At 49.9% G+C, this 19,635-nt stretch overlaps 1 protein-coding gene across 2 annotated transcripts in view; it reads right to left on the bottom strand.

Moving 5' to 3' along the window:
- The window catches only part of SNTB2 (syntrophin beta 2), a 50,203-nt gene extending 34,023 nt beyond the window's left edge, over positions 1–16,180 (bottom strand). For both annotated transcript variants that reach the window (XM_077831192.1, XM_077831191.1), the window contains exon 1: positions 15,709–16,180. In XM_077831192.1, the coding sequence (XP_077687318.1) occupies positions 15,709–16,180 (472 nt within the window). The remainder of the gene's footprint in view (positions 1–15,708) is intronic.
- Between the last annotated feature and the right edge of the window lie 3,455 nt (positions 16,181–19,635).

The following is a 19,635-nucleotide window of genomic DNA, read 5'->3' as shown; positions in this document are numbered from 1 at the left end:
ATTTAGAAGTTCAGGGTTTCAGTAATGAGACTGGCTTTCCCACAGTCTCGACCACAAGGGGGCATCTGCCCACTACATTTTTGGGGATGCCTCCCCTTTAAATCTCTCCAGAATACAAACAGGAGATAAATCAGTATTACAGCAAAACCTGCACTCCTTGCTCACCTCATTCAACACAGAGAATTCTGTGAACTCTCTTGTTTCTGATAGTTATTTTCCCAAAACGGAGAAATGAGTGTCAAAACCCTTACAGTGGACCCTCAAAGTAACCTAAGCCACAAATGCACCCAACACATATCGCCTGCTTCGCATGTTCCCGTGGAGCCCCAATAGCTGCACAAGAGCTGCTGACAAAGGCTCGCCAGCTTACATTAGTGGCACCAGCACCCACACTTCTTGAGCTTCTGTATCATGAAAAGTGAAAATTGTGTGGCTATTTGCATCTGACTTTTGTCTGGGTCTGATCCAAATGGGCATCTGCAATTAACCCAATCATGTCAGATAAGAACATAACCAACAGCAGCAAGGCGAGTGCAACGCTCCGTGGTAAGACAGGACGCAGAAAGCAGAGACAATGAGTTGTGATGACAAGCTAGCAGAGGGGCTGAGAGAGAAATAGTAGAGGGATTACACAAGGGCTGTGCAGCCAGCTGATTCCACTAGTTGGGATTCTAAACTACCTACACATTAGCCAGACTGTCTGATCCTCTGATTTAGGCTTATGACATTTGGTAGAACTGTGTAACAATCAATATAGAATGATCCAATACCAGGCTCTCCTGTAATTTATGCTTAGAAGCGTTACACATTAGGTTTCAAATTTGTTTTTGCCTTTTTCCGCTGAGGATAGTAGCATGTTCTCAGAGGGTAAGAACAAGCTTTTGATATCATGTACTCTGCTAAAGGAGCATCCTGATGGGACTGCTTAAGGCAGCAGAGCTGTCCAGCATGGAAGAGAAGCGACAGCATTAAGATGCTAGGGCAGGGGTGGGCAAACTTTTTGGCCCAAGGGCCACATTTGGGTATGGAAATTGTATGGTGGGCCATGAATCCTCATGAAATTGGGGGTTGCAGTGTGGGAAGGGGTGAGGGCTCCGTCTGGGGGTGTGGGCCCTGGGGTGTGGGCCCTGGGGTGCAGAAATGAGAAGTTCAGGGTGTGGGAGGGGGCTCCAGGATAAGGCAGGGCATTGAGGTGCAGGTGAGGGGGGGGGGAAGGTGAGGGCTCCAGCTGGGGGTGCAGGAGTCATCTCTGGGCTGGGACCAAAGGGTTTAGAGGGCAAAACGGGGATCAGGGCTGGGTGGAGGAAGGGGTCAGGGGTGCAGACTTCAGGCAGTGCTTACCTCAAGCAGCTCCCAGAAGCAGCAACACGTCCCCCCCCCGGCTCCTATGCAGAGGTGCGGACAGGCGGTGCCCCCCCTGCAGCTCCCACTAGTCGCGGTTGCCAGCCAATGGGAGCTGTGGGAGCCACGCAGAGCCATGGCACACGCGGAGCGGGTCAAGCCCCTGACCCCGCTTCCCAACAGGAGCTCAAGGGCCTGATCCTGGGCTGTAGTTTGCCCACCTCTGTGCTAGGACTTTTCAGTTTCCACTTCCCTGTCTGCCTGCGCAGGTGCAGGAGGCAGCCTTTTAGCAGTAATGCCAGAAGTGGGCATGTCAGGAGAACATGCCAAGCGTCTTCAGTTCCTTTGCAGAGCAATTGTTTTTTCATGCTCAGGAAAAGGAAGCGATCCCAAATTGGCGCAGCTAATTAATAGAATAGATTATTTCACCTCTTTGGTCTCAGACTGTTTCCCAAGTTTCAGTCTCACTCACAGTGATCAAGTTTCAAATGTCTCAAAGATGGGGTTTTGTAACAGGAACACCAACAGACAAGGAGACCTCTGGCCTTGGGTCGTGTCACTTACTGGCAATGCTCTGTGCAATGAGTTTTGCAGTAGCCATGCCAACTCTTGAGAGGAATTAAGAATCCTCCAACTCAGAACCCCAGCCCCTCTGAGCACCACTGACAAGTCCATTAGCCTTCATGTGTCCCGGCTTAGCACCGCAGCACATTATCTACTCCTCACTCGCATTCCCCAGCGTCCAGGCGGTCTCCAAATTTGGGAAGAGTTTGCCTCAGCATCACTCACGCTGCCCCACCCGTCCTTCCAGCTCAAACCCTTGGTCATCACTCCCTCCTCTGCTCTGGCCTCCCCCACTCCCCTGCCCCATTCCACTCCAGGTGTTGCTGTTAGTCCTACCTATGATGACCAACCACACCCTCTCCCACTCCTGTCACTGTCAGAAGTCTGAGCTCATCCCGCTTCCCAAGGCCATACCCATCTCCAGCTATCACATGCACAGTGCAGCCAGTTGTCCGGTGGCTCCACCAGCCTCGGGGGCCGGGGTGGGGGGTTCAGTCACCAAGCCTGGCCATGGGCTCAGCGCGAGCTCTGACACTGCTGAATTCAGTACCAGCAGGTGCTGCTCTATCCAGGCTCCTCAACGGCAAAGGGGACATTAAAGCAAGGCCCCTCCAGCATCTCTCTGGATTCTGCCCAGACACAAGGGGAGTTCTTCAAATACAGGCTGTAGAGTCTTCACAGACTGTTCCAATCTCGGTTCTGATGACAAGGTATGGGCAGACTTCTGCTGAAGGCAGCATCCCTCTGTATTACCACTCACTGGATTCCCGGGCTCTAACACATCACCCCAAGGCGGCATGAGACAAAGCCAGGCTCTCACGGTGCTTGATCAGAACTTCGCATTCGGTCACGGCCTCCCAAGCTGCCTTCCAAAAGGCAACATTTTCAACTAACCAGGAAGAAGAGAGTCAGTCACCAAAGGGTTAACACTGCATTGTAGCATCTCCTTACACAGCCAATGAAGTACCAGGGGCTGCACCGAGGGAAAAAGCAGCACTAATGCAGCCAGCTCCACCTGTGGATTAGGTCTCTGTCTGTGACAGGTGCATAGACATGGTTAGCCAGGCCCACCTCCTCAGGACCCATGCTTTGTATCCAGAGGCTGTTGAGCTGTAAGAGCAGTGGGGGTGTTGAGTGTTAGTATGGCAAAGAGCAAAGGAGCCAAGGCCATGCAGAAAAGTTTCATCTGGTTATATGAGCTTCAAGCCAATAACCCCTGTCTTCTTCCTTCTGCTCTGTGCTCCCATCAGATTGGTTCAGCTGAGTGGCATGGCTGGACCAAGATCCATGCTGTGATGAGAAGCTTGCCCTTGCTGAGGGCAGCAAACTAGAGTTAATATTAACCTCCTGCAAGCAGTCAGAGCACTTATCCCAGGATTACACAGCTCCATGCACCTTAATCTTCCCCTCCCTACTGGAGATGGGTGAACCCTGAGAGGTGGAGCACTAATCCAGCACTCTGCAAAGGGGCCTGCTACACAGCTGGCCATCAGATGTGGATGTTGGTGTCTTTGTTCTAAGTTGCTTTCCAATACAGTCAGGAAGTTAAATACCACCAAAGCATAACCCACATGATGGAACGCAGGTGGGTCATTGAAACCCCACCCCGACTTTCAAGGAAGGGCTAAAGGCTTGACTCTTTGAAAAGGAAAATCTGTGAGCTGCTGAGCCTTCAATGATTTTTGAGTGAGTGAAACGAACCTGATCAGATAATCCCAAAGGCTGCTATGAACATGGCAGCAAAGTGTGTGCACAACCAGAACCTCATCACGTCTGACTGTGCCAAACGCAGCTCCAGATGGGGAAGCCTCATTCAGGATTGGCCAGGTACAGGAAGGTAAAGCTGGAACTGTACGGTCTAGAATGACATTTGGTAGCTAAAATCCATGTCAGTGAAGGGCTGGCCTCAGCAACAGGCACAATATCCCCTCTGCACATGGAAACCTGGTGCTTCCATTATTGCAGCTCTCCTCCCAGCTAAAGGTGAGCCAAAAGGGACCAATAAAAGGCAGTGTGACACAACCAGTTCTTGGAGGGAAGGAGAAGAGTCAGAGCTCGTCACCATCACTTTCAAGAGTTGCATAATGTATTTTAAGATGGGCCAGAGAGGATGCAAGATGCCCAGCAAGGACTCGCAGCTTGGAAGGTCCATCCCTCTCAGGACAGGCCGGAATTCCTTGTTTATGCTCTGCCCATGTCTGCTAACGCTGCTGCTGTCAGGATTACATCTGGGCCTCAACTGTAAGCCACCCTCAGTGACGGATTCTAACCCTGCAGATTAATTTGGTGTTTGAGGAAGAATGCGTTACAGCATTTCACAGCTTAAATTCACAGAAAAGGAAAAAGCCAACACAGCCCTTCGATAGACAGGGACTGCTGTCCTGTAACAGCTGGAGCCCGCAATCCAACAGGGACAAAACTGGGAGCTCGGTTATCATTCAAGTGTGCAAGCTATTGAAGCTAGGGAATTGGCTACGACCTAGCACCCTACTTTCCTGAGGTTAATATGTATTTCACTGGGCCATGAAAACAGCCCCAAATCAGTGGTTCCTTCTGGCCTTACAAATCCATTAATTTATGAACTGCATGGATGGAAATACCGAGAAAAAGGAGCTACCAAAAGTGAACACAGAACTTCTAACTGGGAGAGGAAAAATATACAAATAAACATGAAAAAGCTGCCTACACAGCGAACAAGTGAGCTTCAGAGAAAGAGACTAAGGTTGGCCTCTACACTATAAACACAGCCACGATGAAACAATTGTAGCAAAGTCGAAGGCAAGAAGTTTGTCTGCACAACAAGGGTCATGCTGTAACAGTGTTAACCACCTAGGTTTTACCTCTGCTAGGCGACCAAACTATGACACAGTAAGAACAGGCTTTTCCCTAGCCACATAGCCAAGAATACACCATGGACTAATGTGGTTTGGCTTCAGCAGCTTTTCCACATGGTTATTTTTGCAGCATACATGAAGGAAGATTTGCCAGGGCTGGTTGGATTTTTAACCCCTTTTAGAAAAGCAGAATCAAGCACTGTGATATACTCTGTGTTGGAGGGAACTCTCAGGTTTTCAGGGACAACTTTGCACAATGCCACTTTTCTAACTGGGGGGACAATACCAGGTGCTTCATTGATAGGCTTTGGAAAGGGAATTAGCCAAAGGGATAAGGAGAAAAGCAGGAGACTAGCAACCAAGACCCCCCCAGTGACTAAATACTACCCCCCATACAAGGTACTCTGAACCAACCAAAACTTGACATGGTGCAAGATTTGGTAAACAGCTACCCAACGAACCCATCAAAATCTCTGCTGCATGCCTCAAGTAGTAAAGCCCCAACAGTCAGGCACTAGCCCCAGCTATGGGAATACATGGGACTCTCCAAACACGGGAGGTCAGCCTACAGGAACAACAGGGACTGGCTGCATTGTAGGTGGCAAAGGAGACTCTGAACAGGAATGTGTTAAGAACCTAGACGGAGGAGCCAAGAATGCAGGAGACATTTTGAGATGGATGCACTTGTGTGGGGGAAGATCAGTCTTCTGCAGACAAGCTGTGCTTCTCTCCTCTGACATGCTGGCTGGACATCTGAACAAAAGATTCTGGACTTCATTTCAGTATGAACAGATGCCATATGCTCTCTCTAATTACAAGAGAGATCATTTTGTCACATATGCGCCCCTTCCCTCCTCCTACTTCTGAGGCCAGTCAAACATTAACCCACTGCTCCCCAGGTAATATCAGGCCTGATGCCTGCATCTGCTCATAAGAAATTAGATCTGGTTCAGCAAGGGTCAGCTCAGTAGTCTGATACCAGCACAGGAAACATCACCAGGGAGGAAGGGTGGGGTGAGCTGGTGATGGTCACAGAAAGACAAGCGCTCTGCATTCCCAGCAGCATTCAATGCAGGTTTGAGTCCAGCACCAACCTGGAAGTGCTGGAGTGCAGCAGACCCCCAGAGCAGGTCGAGAAGGAAGCTGAGAGAGCTTACTGACATACTAATATAAAACTGCAAAAGCCAGAGACTGGACTGCAGTTGTTGCTCACAACAGTTTGGCTGTCTCACTATTGCAGCAGGGCAGGTGGTTGCACTTTCAGGTTTGTGGTTCTGAAGCAGCCTTGGCCATGCACTCCTTAGTGCAATGCTTGGAAGACACCAAAGCCACTCACCTGCTGAACTCCAGTACACAGGCATTCAGCAGTGACTCTGCTGTCAGCTGGGAGCAATAACGACTGGTAGCCCAATGAATCATTCCTCCCTCCTATGCACACTAAAAGCGCCTGTACTTCGAGAAACGCCTTCTTTGCTTTCAAGTGAATGAGGTAAAAGCAAGGCAAACCCTGCTTCAGAAGATTTCATGCCCTTCTCTCATTTAATCCTCTTCCCCAACCCCATTATCTTCTCTAATTCCAATCTATTGTGAATGCTGCCGTGTGCCAATTAGTCTGACCCTAGCAAACTGCAGCTGCCATTTTAAAGGTTCATTGTGGTGAGCGTGGCGAGTTAGCTCTGAGCCAGAAATGCAGCTGTATCTGCGAAATGGTTTCAGATAGTTTGGGAAAGGGAAGCAACTCCCAACACTTTACTTCTATGGAATCACAAAGTACATCTAGGGTGCACGCCTGCTGCTGCAGCCTAGCGCCGCGGGGCCCAATCCCCGACTGCAGCCTCTAGGTGCTACCGCAATAAAGGAACACACATACCGATCACCTAGTTCTCCTTAAGCACCTTGTTCCTGAGCTAGTGCATCTACGCACACAGCCCTGCCAGGCCTGGCCAGGAAAGTAGAGCACTTACTCATAAGGAATGAGCTAGTGCAGTGACAAAGCCTCACACTCGCTAGTGACATTATACAGAAGAGTCAGTATAAATACAGCCCTCAGGACTTCCCCAGACCCCAGGCTCTTTAAAGCTTGTGGGAGGAGATGGTAGGAAAGTGGGAAGCTGCTATGGTATGGACGTTGCAACAGGACATTGACTTCTCCAAAGTTAAGGCATCCGCAGGTGCAGTCTGAACTTCTCAGGAACTTCTGAACTCCTTTAGAAGCATCTGATCCACAGCCCCTACCTTACAACAAGAACCCTGATCCTGTAAATCATTAACTGTTTGAGTAAGGGGCTCTCAGGATCTGGCCCCTTGCCGTGAAAAGGACAAAGGAAAGACTGGAGGCTGGAGTCGCTGCAAAGAAAGATATATGGTCTGGGGACATTCTAACTGTGAATTTCTGTACTGGCAAGTGTTTGGGCTTCTTTAAATTGCACCTTAACTCTGAACGTCTTGGGTTTCTGCTGCTTGTCTGGTGTATGGCTACAGCTCTCCTGTAGGGTTCACCACTTGTAAGTTACCAAGGTGTTCTACCAACCTCAACTCCAGCTTAAAGTTCATTGCCTGGGATTTAAGATAAAGTTTAACAAATGAGGAAGTGGTCATGTGTGTTTTGAAACCCAGGTTAGCTCTATGCCCTGATGCAATGGAAGTTGCCTTAGGGCTGAGACTTTCTCCACCAAGTGTACTAGGATCTTAACCCCTTCCCACTCTTGTTCCCTCCCTCTCACACAGCCCTTGATGGGGACTCCTAACTCCACGTGTCACTGCCAGGGGTTGATTCATCCCCAGCTATTCAAACGGCCCTTGGTTACAAGCATAACAGATATTCTGCCCATGCCAGATGTTAGGGAGGGGGGCTGTAAAAGCTGCTGTTGAGCCAGATCTACCTTGGTTAGTTACTTCATTCCAATTACAGAGTCCTGAATTAAATGTTTAAAATAGGCTCTCCTCACTCCTTAAGCTGAAATGCTACCATCACCGCAAGAGTCAGTTGTCTCCCAATGGCTGCTTGGGGAGCAGATTTTCACAAGTCTCATTCATACTGGTAGGCAGTGACATTATAAAACAAGGCCATACTACAGCTTAACGGTGACGCTGCAGGTCATCCCTAGAACACAGAACATTACAAATATTCAGACACTAAGTTTATTGTTAACCAGCTTTAGTAAGAAGAATTAGGCCTTTTGCAGACTCACTCGCCAAATCTCGGCAATAACTGTAGTGTTTCAGCATTGGCTATGGGCCAAACATGCATCTGCTGGCAAAGTACATGAGTGGGCATGCCCTCCAGCAGCTAATTAACAAGGTGGCACACAAGCACAAAGACAGCAACAGTTAGCACTAAAGGGAACCAGAAAGGTTTTGATAAGGTGATTAGAACACACCTTTAAATACACTGATGAAGATACTGAGCCTCAGTAGCTAGAAGAACTCTGTGTGTGTGTGTGTGAGTCAGTCATCAGGGCAGTTTCTTTGAAGCAGTTAGCTGACCAAGCTATCTGAAGCAGTATCAACTGCAGAACCCTGCGGGGAAGACTGTGCAGCACGTTACTCTCTGGTCAACACGACTAGGGGGCCTCAGCATGTGGCTTTGACAGACAGGAAACATACCTAGGAGATAAAGTGTAGAGAACTCTCAGTGCCACTTTTCAGTACTGCCACACCCTGCAAGGAGGAGCCTCTGAACTTCACAGCTGGTACTTTAAGATTCCTTAGAACACTTGTCATGCTTGGTTGATTACATACTTTCTTCAGGACAGTGTTAGCTCAAGTTAGCCCAGCTCACACCACAACACAACCCTGCAGCTCCACAGGATGAGAGCAGCTGGGTTAGCAGCACAGTGTTTGGATGAGCAGCAGAGTAGCCGAATCCTGCCCCTGCATTACTGGCTGAGCATCAGCAGCGCCCTGTTGATGGCACAGCTAGCTGGAGTTTAGAGCTCTCTGGGTGTGCACAGGAGCCTGGTTAGGAGCACTTGCATTATACCATGAGCTAACACCTCAGCGAAGACAAGCCCTTACTCCCCTAGCACCCCTCATGGCCGGAAGTGACTAGAGACATGAGGGTTGCCAACATGTCTTAAAAAAGCTGCAGCTCATACCCCACTAGCCCCTCCACAGAGAACCCTCATCCCTGGGGGCTGCCAGCAAAGCAGCGAGACCTGGAGAGGGAAAACTGTGGAACATGCAGAATTTTATCTAGATTGTGGTGGTCTTGCAGCTCTCCTTCCTCTTTGTGAGCCACACAGGCTGAATTTTAACCTGCCCCATTCCCTGGAAGTTCTGCTCTGAAGTCTCAGGAATCTGCTTTAGAATTAATAAGAGGAAGAGCTTCCCATCCCCCAGCTCAGAAAACCTTCTGATCAAATAGTGCACTAAAACACATTCACACACAGCCTTGATTCAGGTTTCAGAGTAACAGCCGTGTTAGTCTGTATTCGCAAAAAGAAAAGGAGTCCTTGTGGCACCTTAGAGACTAACCAATTTATTTGAGCATGAGCTTTCGTGAGCTACAGCTCACTTCATCAGATGCATACCGTGGAAACTGCAGCAGACTTTATATATACACAGAGAATATGAAACAATACCTCCTCTCACCCCACTGTCCTGCTGGTAATAGCTTATCTAAAGTGAGCAACAGGTTAGGCCATTTCCAGCACAAATCCAGGTTTTCTCACCCTCCACCCCCCCACACAAATTCACTCTCCTGCTGGTGATAGCCCATCCAAAGTGACAACTCTTTACACAATGTGCATGATAATGAAGTTAGGCCATTTCCTGCACAAATCCAGGTTCTCTCACTCCCTCACCCCCCTCCAAAAACCCACCCCCATACACACACAGACTCACTCCTGTTGCTCACTTTAGATAAGCTATTACCAGCAGGACAGTGGGGTGAGAGGAGGTATTGTTTCATATTCTCTGTGTATATATAAAGTCTGCTGCAGTTTCCACGGTATGCATCTGATGAAGTGAACTGTAGCTCACGAAAGCTCATGCTCAAATAAATTGGTTAGTCTCTAAGGTGCCACAAGGACTCCTTTTCTTTTAGCCTTGATTCAGAGGCAGTCCTGGGAGGGAAACACTCAGCATGGGGTCCACCCCCCAGAAACACAGTCTCTCTAACCGCTCCCATAGCTAACCAGCAAAGGAGGGGCAAGCACTGGGCTACAGATGATCCCAGTGCCCTGCAAGCATTGCACTGGCTACCACTCTCAAGCCTGAGAAGCAGCGGACCACCAATACAATTGCTGTGAACCTCTAATCACTGCCTTCTTGTCCCTGGATGCAGCTACTAGCTCTGGCTTTTCCAAAGCAGTTGGATGGCATTTTCTTCTCCTGGTATGATGGCACTTCTGTGCCGATCTGTAATATGCCAGTCTGAGGTACTTGGTCCATCCAAGGTTAGAGTCCCCAAATAATACTACTGCACAGATTCTATCAGGTCTCTAACCATTAAATGACAGGGGCCTTTCTATAGAAGGCCACTCTGGCAGGGCTCAGCACATATGAGCATGAGCAGCCTACTGACTGGACCAGTTACCCAGTCCTCACGCTAACTGCCCTTTGCCCACATCTCATGAGACCTCCACATAAGAGATGCTGGAATGTAAGAACAGACACACTGGGTCAAGACCAATGGTCCAGCTAGCCCAATATCCTGTCTGACAATGGCCAATTCCAGATGCTTCAGAGGGAATGAACAGAACAGAGCAATTTCAAATTATCCATCCTGTCATCCAGTCCCAGCTTCTGGCAGTTAGAGGTTTGGGGACACCCGGAGGATGGGGTTGCCTCCCTGACCATCTTGGCTATTCTCCAGGAACTTATCTAATTCCTTTGTGGCCTTCATGACATCCCCTGGCAATGAGTTCCACAGCTTGACTGCATGTTGTGTGAAGAAGTACTTCCTTACGTTTGTTTTAAACCTGCTGCCTATTAATTTCATTGGGTGACCCCTGGTTCTTGTGTTACGTGAATAGACAAACCCCAGAAAGACACTCACTTGAGCCATGTACCAATGGGTCACTAGATAACGTACAGCTGATGCACTAGCAGACTTACAATCAGCACTAGAAAGCAAGAAGCATCTTGTAATGCATTCCAGATTGTAAAGTGAGGGAGGCTGACTTCTGAGCTCTGGCATCTCAGAGCCGTCTCTCTTATGACTGAGGTGAAATGTACAGGACAAACTTCTAAAAATGTACAGTCACTTGTTCTTCTGTACAAGAGGCTCAAAAGGAACCTTACAATATGAGACAAAGAGTGAAAGAGGAACAGATGGAGGAGGAGAAATATTAAGTCTGGCACATAAGACCTGAATAGGTTTCAGAGTAACAGCCGTGTTAGTCTGTATTCGCAAAAAGAAAAGGAGTACTTGTGGCACCTTAGAGACTAACCAATTTATCTGAGCATGAGCTTTCGTGAGCTACAGCTCACTATCCGATGAAGTGAGCTGTAGCTCACGAAAACTCATGCTCAGATAAATTGGTTAGTCTCTAAGATGCCACAAGTACTCCTTTTCTTTTTGCGAAGACCTGAATAGAAACTCTCTCTGCTTCTCATCCAATAATTAGAGACCAGCCTCCAATCCCATCAGCTAAAAGTAATGCCACGGAGATGTTTAAGTGACAAATGCATTTTTTGTTAAAAGCAATAACTGTGATTGGAGCTAGTGAAGTGACGTGAAATCTTTTCCCAACCACCGCAGAGCAATGCTGACTTCTCTCCAGAGGTCCCAAAGGCTCAAATTATCAGCACTACTGAGTCCCTTTGAAATTCAGAAGGGGGTTCAAGGATATGGGTAATGGGCTGCATAGCCTTTTTACTCTAGGTCACCAATTCTAATGCAGACCAGGTGGAACATGGCCTCATTAGACCCCATATAATGTCTGTTTGGTGCTGTATGTGAAAACATGTGTTCTCAAGCCAGTTCCGCAGCCCAAAAATCAACATAAAGCTGACATTTATGGGCAGCCATAGCAAAACAAACAAATGCCAAGATGGGAATGTGCTGAACTGCACTCTGCTACTGAAGGAGGCATCTACACTGCCAGTGCCCAGAATGTACCCAACTACAGCCTATGGGCAGTTCTTACACATCTCTGTACCCTGATGGGAATCAGTGCATTATGCTTGGCCTGATACTGTAATATATTACTACACCGTGACTTTTGAATGGAATCCCCTTGAACGCAGCAATTTTATCTTGGCAGTCCCAAAGCACTGACCATCCACCTGGAATTACTCGTTCAAGCTCTTGGAAGGCTGGGTTATTTTATATTTCTTGTCTGAGCATGTCAAATAATGGTAGTCCTAGAGTCACATTTGCTTTGCATGGCAGAACATTATTCAATCTCTTGTCATGTTGATCACTTTTACACCAATTACTTCCACAAGGATTGAACTCTTAAAGCTCTGGGGCATGATGCTCTGCTACAGAGACAAACCCAAAGGGAAGTCCTTGTCCCTTATAGATGTATCACCAGTCACTGGCTGTGACAGAAAAGCCCAGGAAGTGCTGGAAATCTCCCGGCAAGGTTTCATGAGATTTCTAGCTCAGTTTGCAAACTAGAGGTTCAATGCAGCCAAGACTTCCACTGCTGACTCAGGACTCTACCACATGTCAGCAACTTTCAGGCTTTACATTTTAAAGGGTTAATGTAATCATTAGCAGCAATCACTGGAAGAAGGTGCTCCTGTGGCTGATTCTGAGGTACACGAAGGATTTAGAAAGCTGAACTAGAATTAGAACATCTAGCCTCGGACTCCTGCAGGATTTACTCCGACAACCTCAGGTCTGCTGCAAGACGGTAGATTCTGGAGGCAGCAGCTACACTTCAAACCCACCCCTGTTCTGGCAGCCATCTGTCAGAGTACAGGAACATAAGAAAGGCCAAGCTGGGTCAGACCAGAAGTCCATCTAGCCCAGCGTCCTGTCTTCCAACAGTGGCCAATGCCAAGTGCTTCAGAGGGAATGAATAGAACAGAGCAATTTCGAGTGACCCATCCCATCATCCAGTCCCAGCTTCAGAAAGTTGGATGTTTAGGGACACCCAGAGCATGGGATTGAATCCCTGACCATCTTGGCTAATAGCCACTGACAGACTTTAAAAGGAAGCTCTATTGGCAGCTTCAGGCATCAGTTCTCACTAGAATCATAAATGTCATTGAGAAAGGCAGCCCAGGGAAGGCAGTAAAAGAGCAGACTCACTCCTTCTGGCTCTCCAGAGCTCAGAAGCTACCCAGACAGCTCAGTGTGGGAACTGTAGGTCTTAAAATGGAATTACCTCTCCAGAAATCAAGGTTTCTCTGTCTGCTTTCCTGATGCATTTTGCAAACAAAGATTCATTTTTCTGTTCGGTTTAGAAGAGAAATCACTCAGTTTCCCTTACTTGCAACCACAGATTACGAATGACAGAGTCACTCCCTAGACCAGCAGATAATTTATGCTCTCAACGCCTTTTAATCACAAAGTTGTATAATAAATAAAAAGACAACAATCTAAAAATACCAACATCTCCATATCACAGCATGCAGACTTCAAGGAAACAGCTTCCCAAAGGAATAGCAAACCTGAACCACATTTTACCTTCAGCAAGAATCAAATCCTTTCACAGTATTAAACAAATTATGCGTAAACTGCCTTCTGCCTTCCTGATACAGCAGTGCACTGGACGGCTAAGACAGTGAAATAAAATACACCCCATAATTTACAACCCTTCTGAACATAGCTTTATTGTTTTCTTACTGCTATAATCTTTCAGATAATGCAGTCACCCTCATCACTAACAGTGGGTTAGTTTGCTGCATATTTCAGCTTTCCACAGATAAATTCCTCTTTTAAGACCCTCTGGATCTGCCTCCAATCACCAGCAACTCTCCCATCACATTCTTTGCACCAGTATGTAGAGGCTTTGCTTCAGAAAACAGGTTTTCAAGAACTTTCATAAAACAAGGCTCTTGACAAATAAGTAGTCTGTCCAGGTCAGGATGTTCAGGGCACAGGAAATGATGCTGTGAAGCCATCCCAACTTCTTTCAGACCAGTTCTCAAACTTCTGCATTGGTGACCCCTTTCACACACAGCAAGCCTTTGAGTGTGACCCCCCCCTTATAAATTAAAAACACATTTTTTACATTTAACTATTATAAATGCTGGAGGAGAAGTGGGTTGGAGGCAGACAGCTCATGACCATGTAATAACCTGGGTCACGACCCCGTTCCAGATCATCCCATCCAACCTGCAGTCCCAAGGTGTGAGAACTCAATGTTCTTTGCAGAATGCCACCCACACACAAGCAATTAGCAGTTTGATTCCAGTAACTTTACAGAACAAACTCAAATCCATCACCTAATACTTATTCCTACAAAACCAACACAGCAGCATGGGCCTCTAGTTAAGGGAGGACTGTTTTGAAGAGCTCACAGCATGTGCCTCCACCTTCATGCAAACAGAAAACTTTGGCTGGTTGCTTTGCAGCCCAGTGTTTAAATTTAGTCTGTTCCAGTGGTGTTGGAGTACATCAGTCACAAACCTTACTGCTCAAGCACCCACGGACAAGTCTGTACAGCTGCATTTTTAGTTACAGGCCCTCGGCTATAAGGGACTTCCAACCACAAATACTACCTTACGGGTTCAGTTGCAGACACTGAGCCACTCAGCAACTGCAGAATAGCAGCAGCATCTCTACTGGAGGCAAAGCCACAACAACAGACTTGAGTATCAGAATCGCACTAAAGCTTTCACCATGGGCTGGGGCTTAGCAGCCAGCAGATGCTGCTGCTAGCATGTGAGCCAGGCAGTGAACGATCCCCCTAAGAAAGAAAGGGAGGCACCAAATAACATCTTCACTTGCGGTTTGTGGCCCCCAGGTTACTTCTCATGAATTTCCCTAAAACAACAGACAAATCAGGCATGGCCTTACACCCACTACCACATCTTTCAACCATGGGAATGCAAGTACGCTTCAATTAGGAGATCCACTACAAGGGCTGGGGTGAGGACATGTCCCCACTAACACTGGGCTACTTAGAGATGACAGACTGTGAAACAGGAGTTTCACTCTAGCAGCCCTACAGACAGCATCTCCAAAGAGGACTCAATGGCTATCCCCACTGCTCTGCTTCTGTATTACAGAGAACCCAACCGGGACAAATGCCACAGAGTAGAAGCTTTGAAATGCAAATGAAGGAAAACTGCATGTGATAGAGCTGTTCAGTTTAGGACCACACACGAAATCAGCAGGGAGGAGCTCGTTTTTCAGGCACTAACTTAACCTACAGAGCTGCACCTGTGAACAGAGCTCCCCTGCCCAGGGACAGCGTACGAATGAGCACAGTTGCAGGAAAGCAAGATTCTGCTGGACCAACCCAAAGTAACCAAGTATCTAGCTCAGATGTAAACACTGGCCTGCTGCTCCTCCTACACACATACTCCCACCCTGCAAGACCCACCGCTGAGGGGATCATACTGCACCATGAGCCAGAAAAGTTCTTAATTTCATCGCCCACCCTTTGCCTGTAGGCCACACACAGGCAACTCTCCATGCCACCAGGAGTTCAGAGCCCGGACGTAAGCTAACAGCAACATGACGGGTCTGGACAGGCCAGAGCAAGCGGGGAGCCACGCGTGCGAGGCGCTGTACGGACATATCGGCCCACGCAAGCCGCGGACCGGCTTCAGGGACTGTCCCGAGGCCACACCGGGAGCCCGGCGGAGCTGAGCACTAGGCCCGACCCCCGTCTCGCCCAGGGGACCCAGGTCCTGTCCCAGAGCCGGCAGCGGAGCCGGGGGGGGAGGGGGGGGTTGTTGTCTCTCACAGCCCCCGGCCCGGGGGGGGGAGGGGGGGTTGTTGTCTCTCACAGCCCCCGGCCCGGGGGGGGGGGGAGGGGGGGGTTGTTGTCTCTCACAGCCCCCGGCCCGGGGGGGGGGGGAGGGGGGAAGCTCCGCGCGCCGCCGCCGCCCCCGGTACCTTCCAGCAGCACCTCGCGGCCGGCCCGCTTCAGCGCCTGCACGGCCTGGTCGTGGGTGGCGTCGCGCAGGTCGGTGCCGTTCACGGCGAGGATGGCGTCCCCCAGGCGCAGGGCGCCGCAGCGCTCGGCCGCCAGCCCCGGGAAGATGCGGGAGATGAGCACGGGCATGCGGTTCTCGCGCCCGCCCTTGATGCTGATGCCCAGCCCGCCCGCCTCGGCCTTCACCACCCGCACCCGCCGCACGCCCGGCGGCGCCGGCTCGGCCGGGGGCGGCGAGGGCGGGCGGGGCTCCGGGCCGCCCCGCTCGGCGCCGTGGGGCAGCCCGTTGGGCGGCGCGGCGGGCTCGGGCGGCGGCGGCTCCGAGGTGAGGCTCAGCGCCTCGCCGCTCAGCTCCGCCGCCACCCGCACCCAGCGCTCCCGCAGCAGCAGCTCCAGCAGCCCCGCCTTGGCGGCGCGCGTCCACACCGCCATCCCGCCCGCCGCGCGCGGCTCCTGCGCCGGCCCGGGCCCGCTCGCTCCGGCCCCGCTGAGGAGAGGGCGGGCGCGGCCCTGCCATTGGCGGAGGGGCGGGGCTCGCGCTCCCGCCCGGCCTCCTTCCCGCAGCGGGCGGGGGCAGCGCGTCGATGGGAGCACGCGATTGGTGGGGAGCGGGAAGGGGGCGTGCCTGCAGGCCTGAGCCCCGCCCCCCCCAGCGAGAGGCGGCAGAGGGCGGGCCGCCCCAGCGCCGGAAAGCCTGTAAGGGGCGGGGCTTATGCCTCAAGCTCCTCCCCTACAGCAGTGATAAAACCGCCAGGTCGCTGGGGGCGGGGCTTCGGCTGCAGGCTCCTCCCCTCTCTGCCCCGGGGCCAAGGGGAGGAGGGCTACAGGCCCCCACCCCGGCAGGGTGCCCAGCCACACTGGGTCCAAGGGCAGCAGCTGCCCCCACCCCGTGGGGCCTGCCTGGAGCTCAGGCTGTCCTCACCATACCCAGCAGGTGGGCACCGGGGGGCCTTCCTATGGCGTAGATCATATTCCCCCCCCCCCAATAAGATGGGCCTCCCTCATCGGGGCACACCTGAGCCACCACCCCACTGCCCCCAGCCAGCCGCATTGCCTTCAGCACCCACCTGGGAGTCGCTGCCTCTGTCCTCCCAGCCCTGCCCAAGGTGGACTTGAGTCGAGGGCAGGGGACAGCTATGGCAGAAAACTACCATCTCCCCTGGAGACTGGAGCAGATCAGAGGTGAAGTTGGAAGCCCAGTTGTAGAAGCCCACAGAGCCCTTCTTACCCTGATAGGCGGCTCAGCGTAGCAGTGAGATAAGACCCAGCTGCTAGAGGTCAAAGCTGTAGCGTGGGTTGGAAACAGTTCAGTGCAGCCTACAGTGCAAGGCTAAACAGTATTAATAATAGGGGAAGAGGGGATAGGAGTATGGCCACTAGGTCCTTCCCTCCTGAAGAACCAGAGTGTAGCCAAAGCCTAGAGGGGAACACCTAAGGGTCTTCCAGATCACCTCGCTTTGCTTCAGTTTCTTGCTCAAGGAAAAAGGTAGCCCTGAGCAAGGGGAACATAACCAGGTTTACATAGATGGCATTAGTGCAGCAGCAGATCCAATATTAAGATAGAAATTTGGTTGCAGGCCTACTTGAGAGCAGTGCAGCCCCATCAGCCTGGAGCTTGCTAACTTCCTGCCTGAGGCTGGGCCTTGGCTGCTGATCCTTCAGAGCAGGAGCACTATTTTTAACTCAAGCATATGTAATCACCAGTGATCCCAGACTCCTGAGGACACCTTTTGAGAGAGGGGAAATACAATAAACTCCTTCCAGCCCTTGGGCACTAAGCATTCAGGCCCAGTACACTGTGATTGCAGGGGTCAGGGAAGGTGGTTCAGGAAGCAAGAACCACACTAAATTGACACTCCATTCTCATTCATGAGAATGAAGGGAATCGTGAATTAGAGCAGTTCCAAGGTTTCAGGGGGAGGCAGGATATAGGCATTTTTGCTTTAGAAATCAAGTGGCCAACGTACTAGGAAAAACTCAGTTTAAGAAGTCATCAAGACTAAGCTACATTTCCCGCCCTGTGTTCTAGCCCTGTCGACTGCTCAAACAGCAGTAGATACAAGTTTTATTCGCACAGTCAGGTGTTTTTGCACATCAGACCTCTACTAAATATTATATGCAACAAACAGCAATAACACATGCAATGTAAGTTACTAGGATTTGGGAATACTATTTTATAAGACTGGTATGTTTAACAGGTGGTTTCTCAAGTGCTTCAGGATGAAGTGATCACAAACAAATTATAAGAATGGGGGGGTATTACTTAGAATGTATCAGGACTGCCTACTCCAGAATTACAAGTCCCGCTGGGTTTGAATGTTAACATGATTGCTGTGTGAGACCAAAAAAGCTGGGAAAAGCAACAACTGCCCTTGTATAACTGGAGGCTTGTTTTAGGTAACCTTCCTGTTGATCAGATGTATAAATAGTACCAAAGGGCGGTAGCCTACAGTATGGGGAGCGGGGGCTGCTTTCCACTGTAGATGGAACAACCTACTCTACAAAGCAATTCTTTGCAACTGTGGTTTCCTGCTGAAGTGTGTGAGTGGGCAGAGACCTGCTCTGATTCACTATTTAGTATAAATGTTCTCACCACACATGAGCTTTTGAAGATGAATTGAAAGGTCATCTAATTTCACTGGAGCTGCCGAAATCTGCGAAGCTGCTATTCTGTAATTTACCTGCTGAATGAGTTCTGATGGAGAACTCTTGCCTCCTCCTCTGGACAGATAATGCTGTAACTCAGTCCAAGGGTTGGCCTTTGGTACACCGATGCCAACAGGGCTGCACGATAATTGCAAGTGCTAAAAGGCCAGATGGACTGTTAAAAGGTGACATGCCACACTGAGTTCCAGCGGGAGGGGAATTAAAGTAGTCACAACAAGAGCCTCTGAAAAAGGAGATGAATGGAAATGCCAGCCCAGCGGAGTGGGGATGGCAGCAGTCACATAAAAGCAGTCTGGCTAAGTATTATTCCCTTGGGGGAGAAGGGGGCAGTCATGGAGCCCTAAAGATGATGTCCTCTTTGTAACCAGGCTTGGGCTCTGTCTCCCTTCACGGATCAGCAGGGAAACTCAAGCTTACGGTGATCAAGGTTTTGCAAGCCTGAGCATATCTCTATTCATCACATTTTGTGAATTAACCTCCTTTCCTTCTGACACCTACCAAGCTGTAACAAGCTGACAGCCCAGAGGGAGCCACCCACGCAGTCCTTTACTCTGCCTCTCACAAGCCTGTTGCTTTGGCCAGAAAATCCAAGTTCAGTTTTGCAGCATCTTAGAATCATGGAAGCGCAGGGCTAGAAGGGGACCTTGAGTGGTCATCTAGTCTAGCCCTCTGCGTCAAGACAGGGCCAAGCACATCTCGGGAGAGAACAACTCAATCTCTCCTCTTCTCTCTTTCATTAGCAGTATCCTAAAAACTAAGGGAACAGTGCCCCCTGCGGGCACCGTGTTAGAGCAGAGCAAACCAGGGTGCTGTTTGATGATATACAAAGGCTGAGTGGGCATCTTCCTGCTTGTTTCTACACCACAGAGTTCAAAATATCACCCTTAAAGGCTAGGAAAATGCAGAACAGCAGTTCTCAGACTGGTCAGCAAAGTGCTGGCTGCTCCCATGGGGCTGGCTCTCCAGCCCAGCTGTTAAGTCATATTAAGAGACAACCAACATCCCTTAACACTTCCCTGATACTTCTCTTCCATGTAAACATCAGCTGGAGTTGGCACAGGAAGGTTATGGGATGGGAAGTGGGGCTAAATGATGGCAAATGGGGGGGTGGGGGCATGGTAAATGGAAGGGAGGCATTCACAGCACAATTTAAGGCACAACCCACACTACGAAAAGAGCCTGAGAACTTTTGGGGTAGAACAGGGGTGTCCAGCATGGGG

Source organism: Eretmochelys imbricata, chromosome 12, assembly GCF_965152235.1.
Source record: "Eretmochelys imbricata isolate rEreImb1 chromosome 12, rEreImb1.hap1, whole genome shotgun sequence".
Classification (NCBI taxonomy): Eukaryota; Metazoa; Chordata; order Testudines; family Cheloniidae; genus Eretmochelys; species Eretmochelys imbricata.
This window is presented reverse-complemented; position numbering and strand designations above follow the sequence as displayed.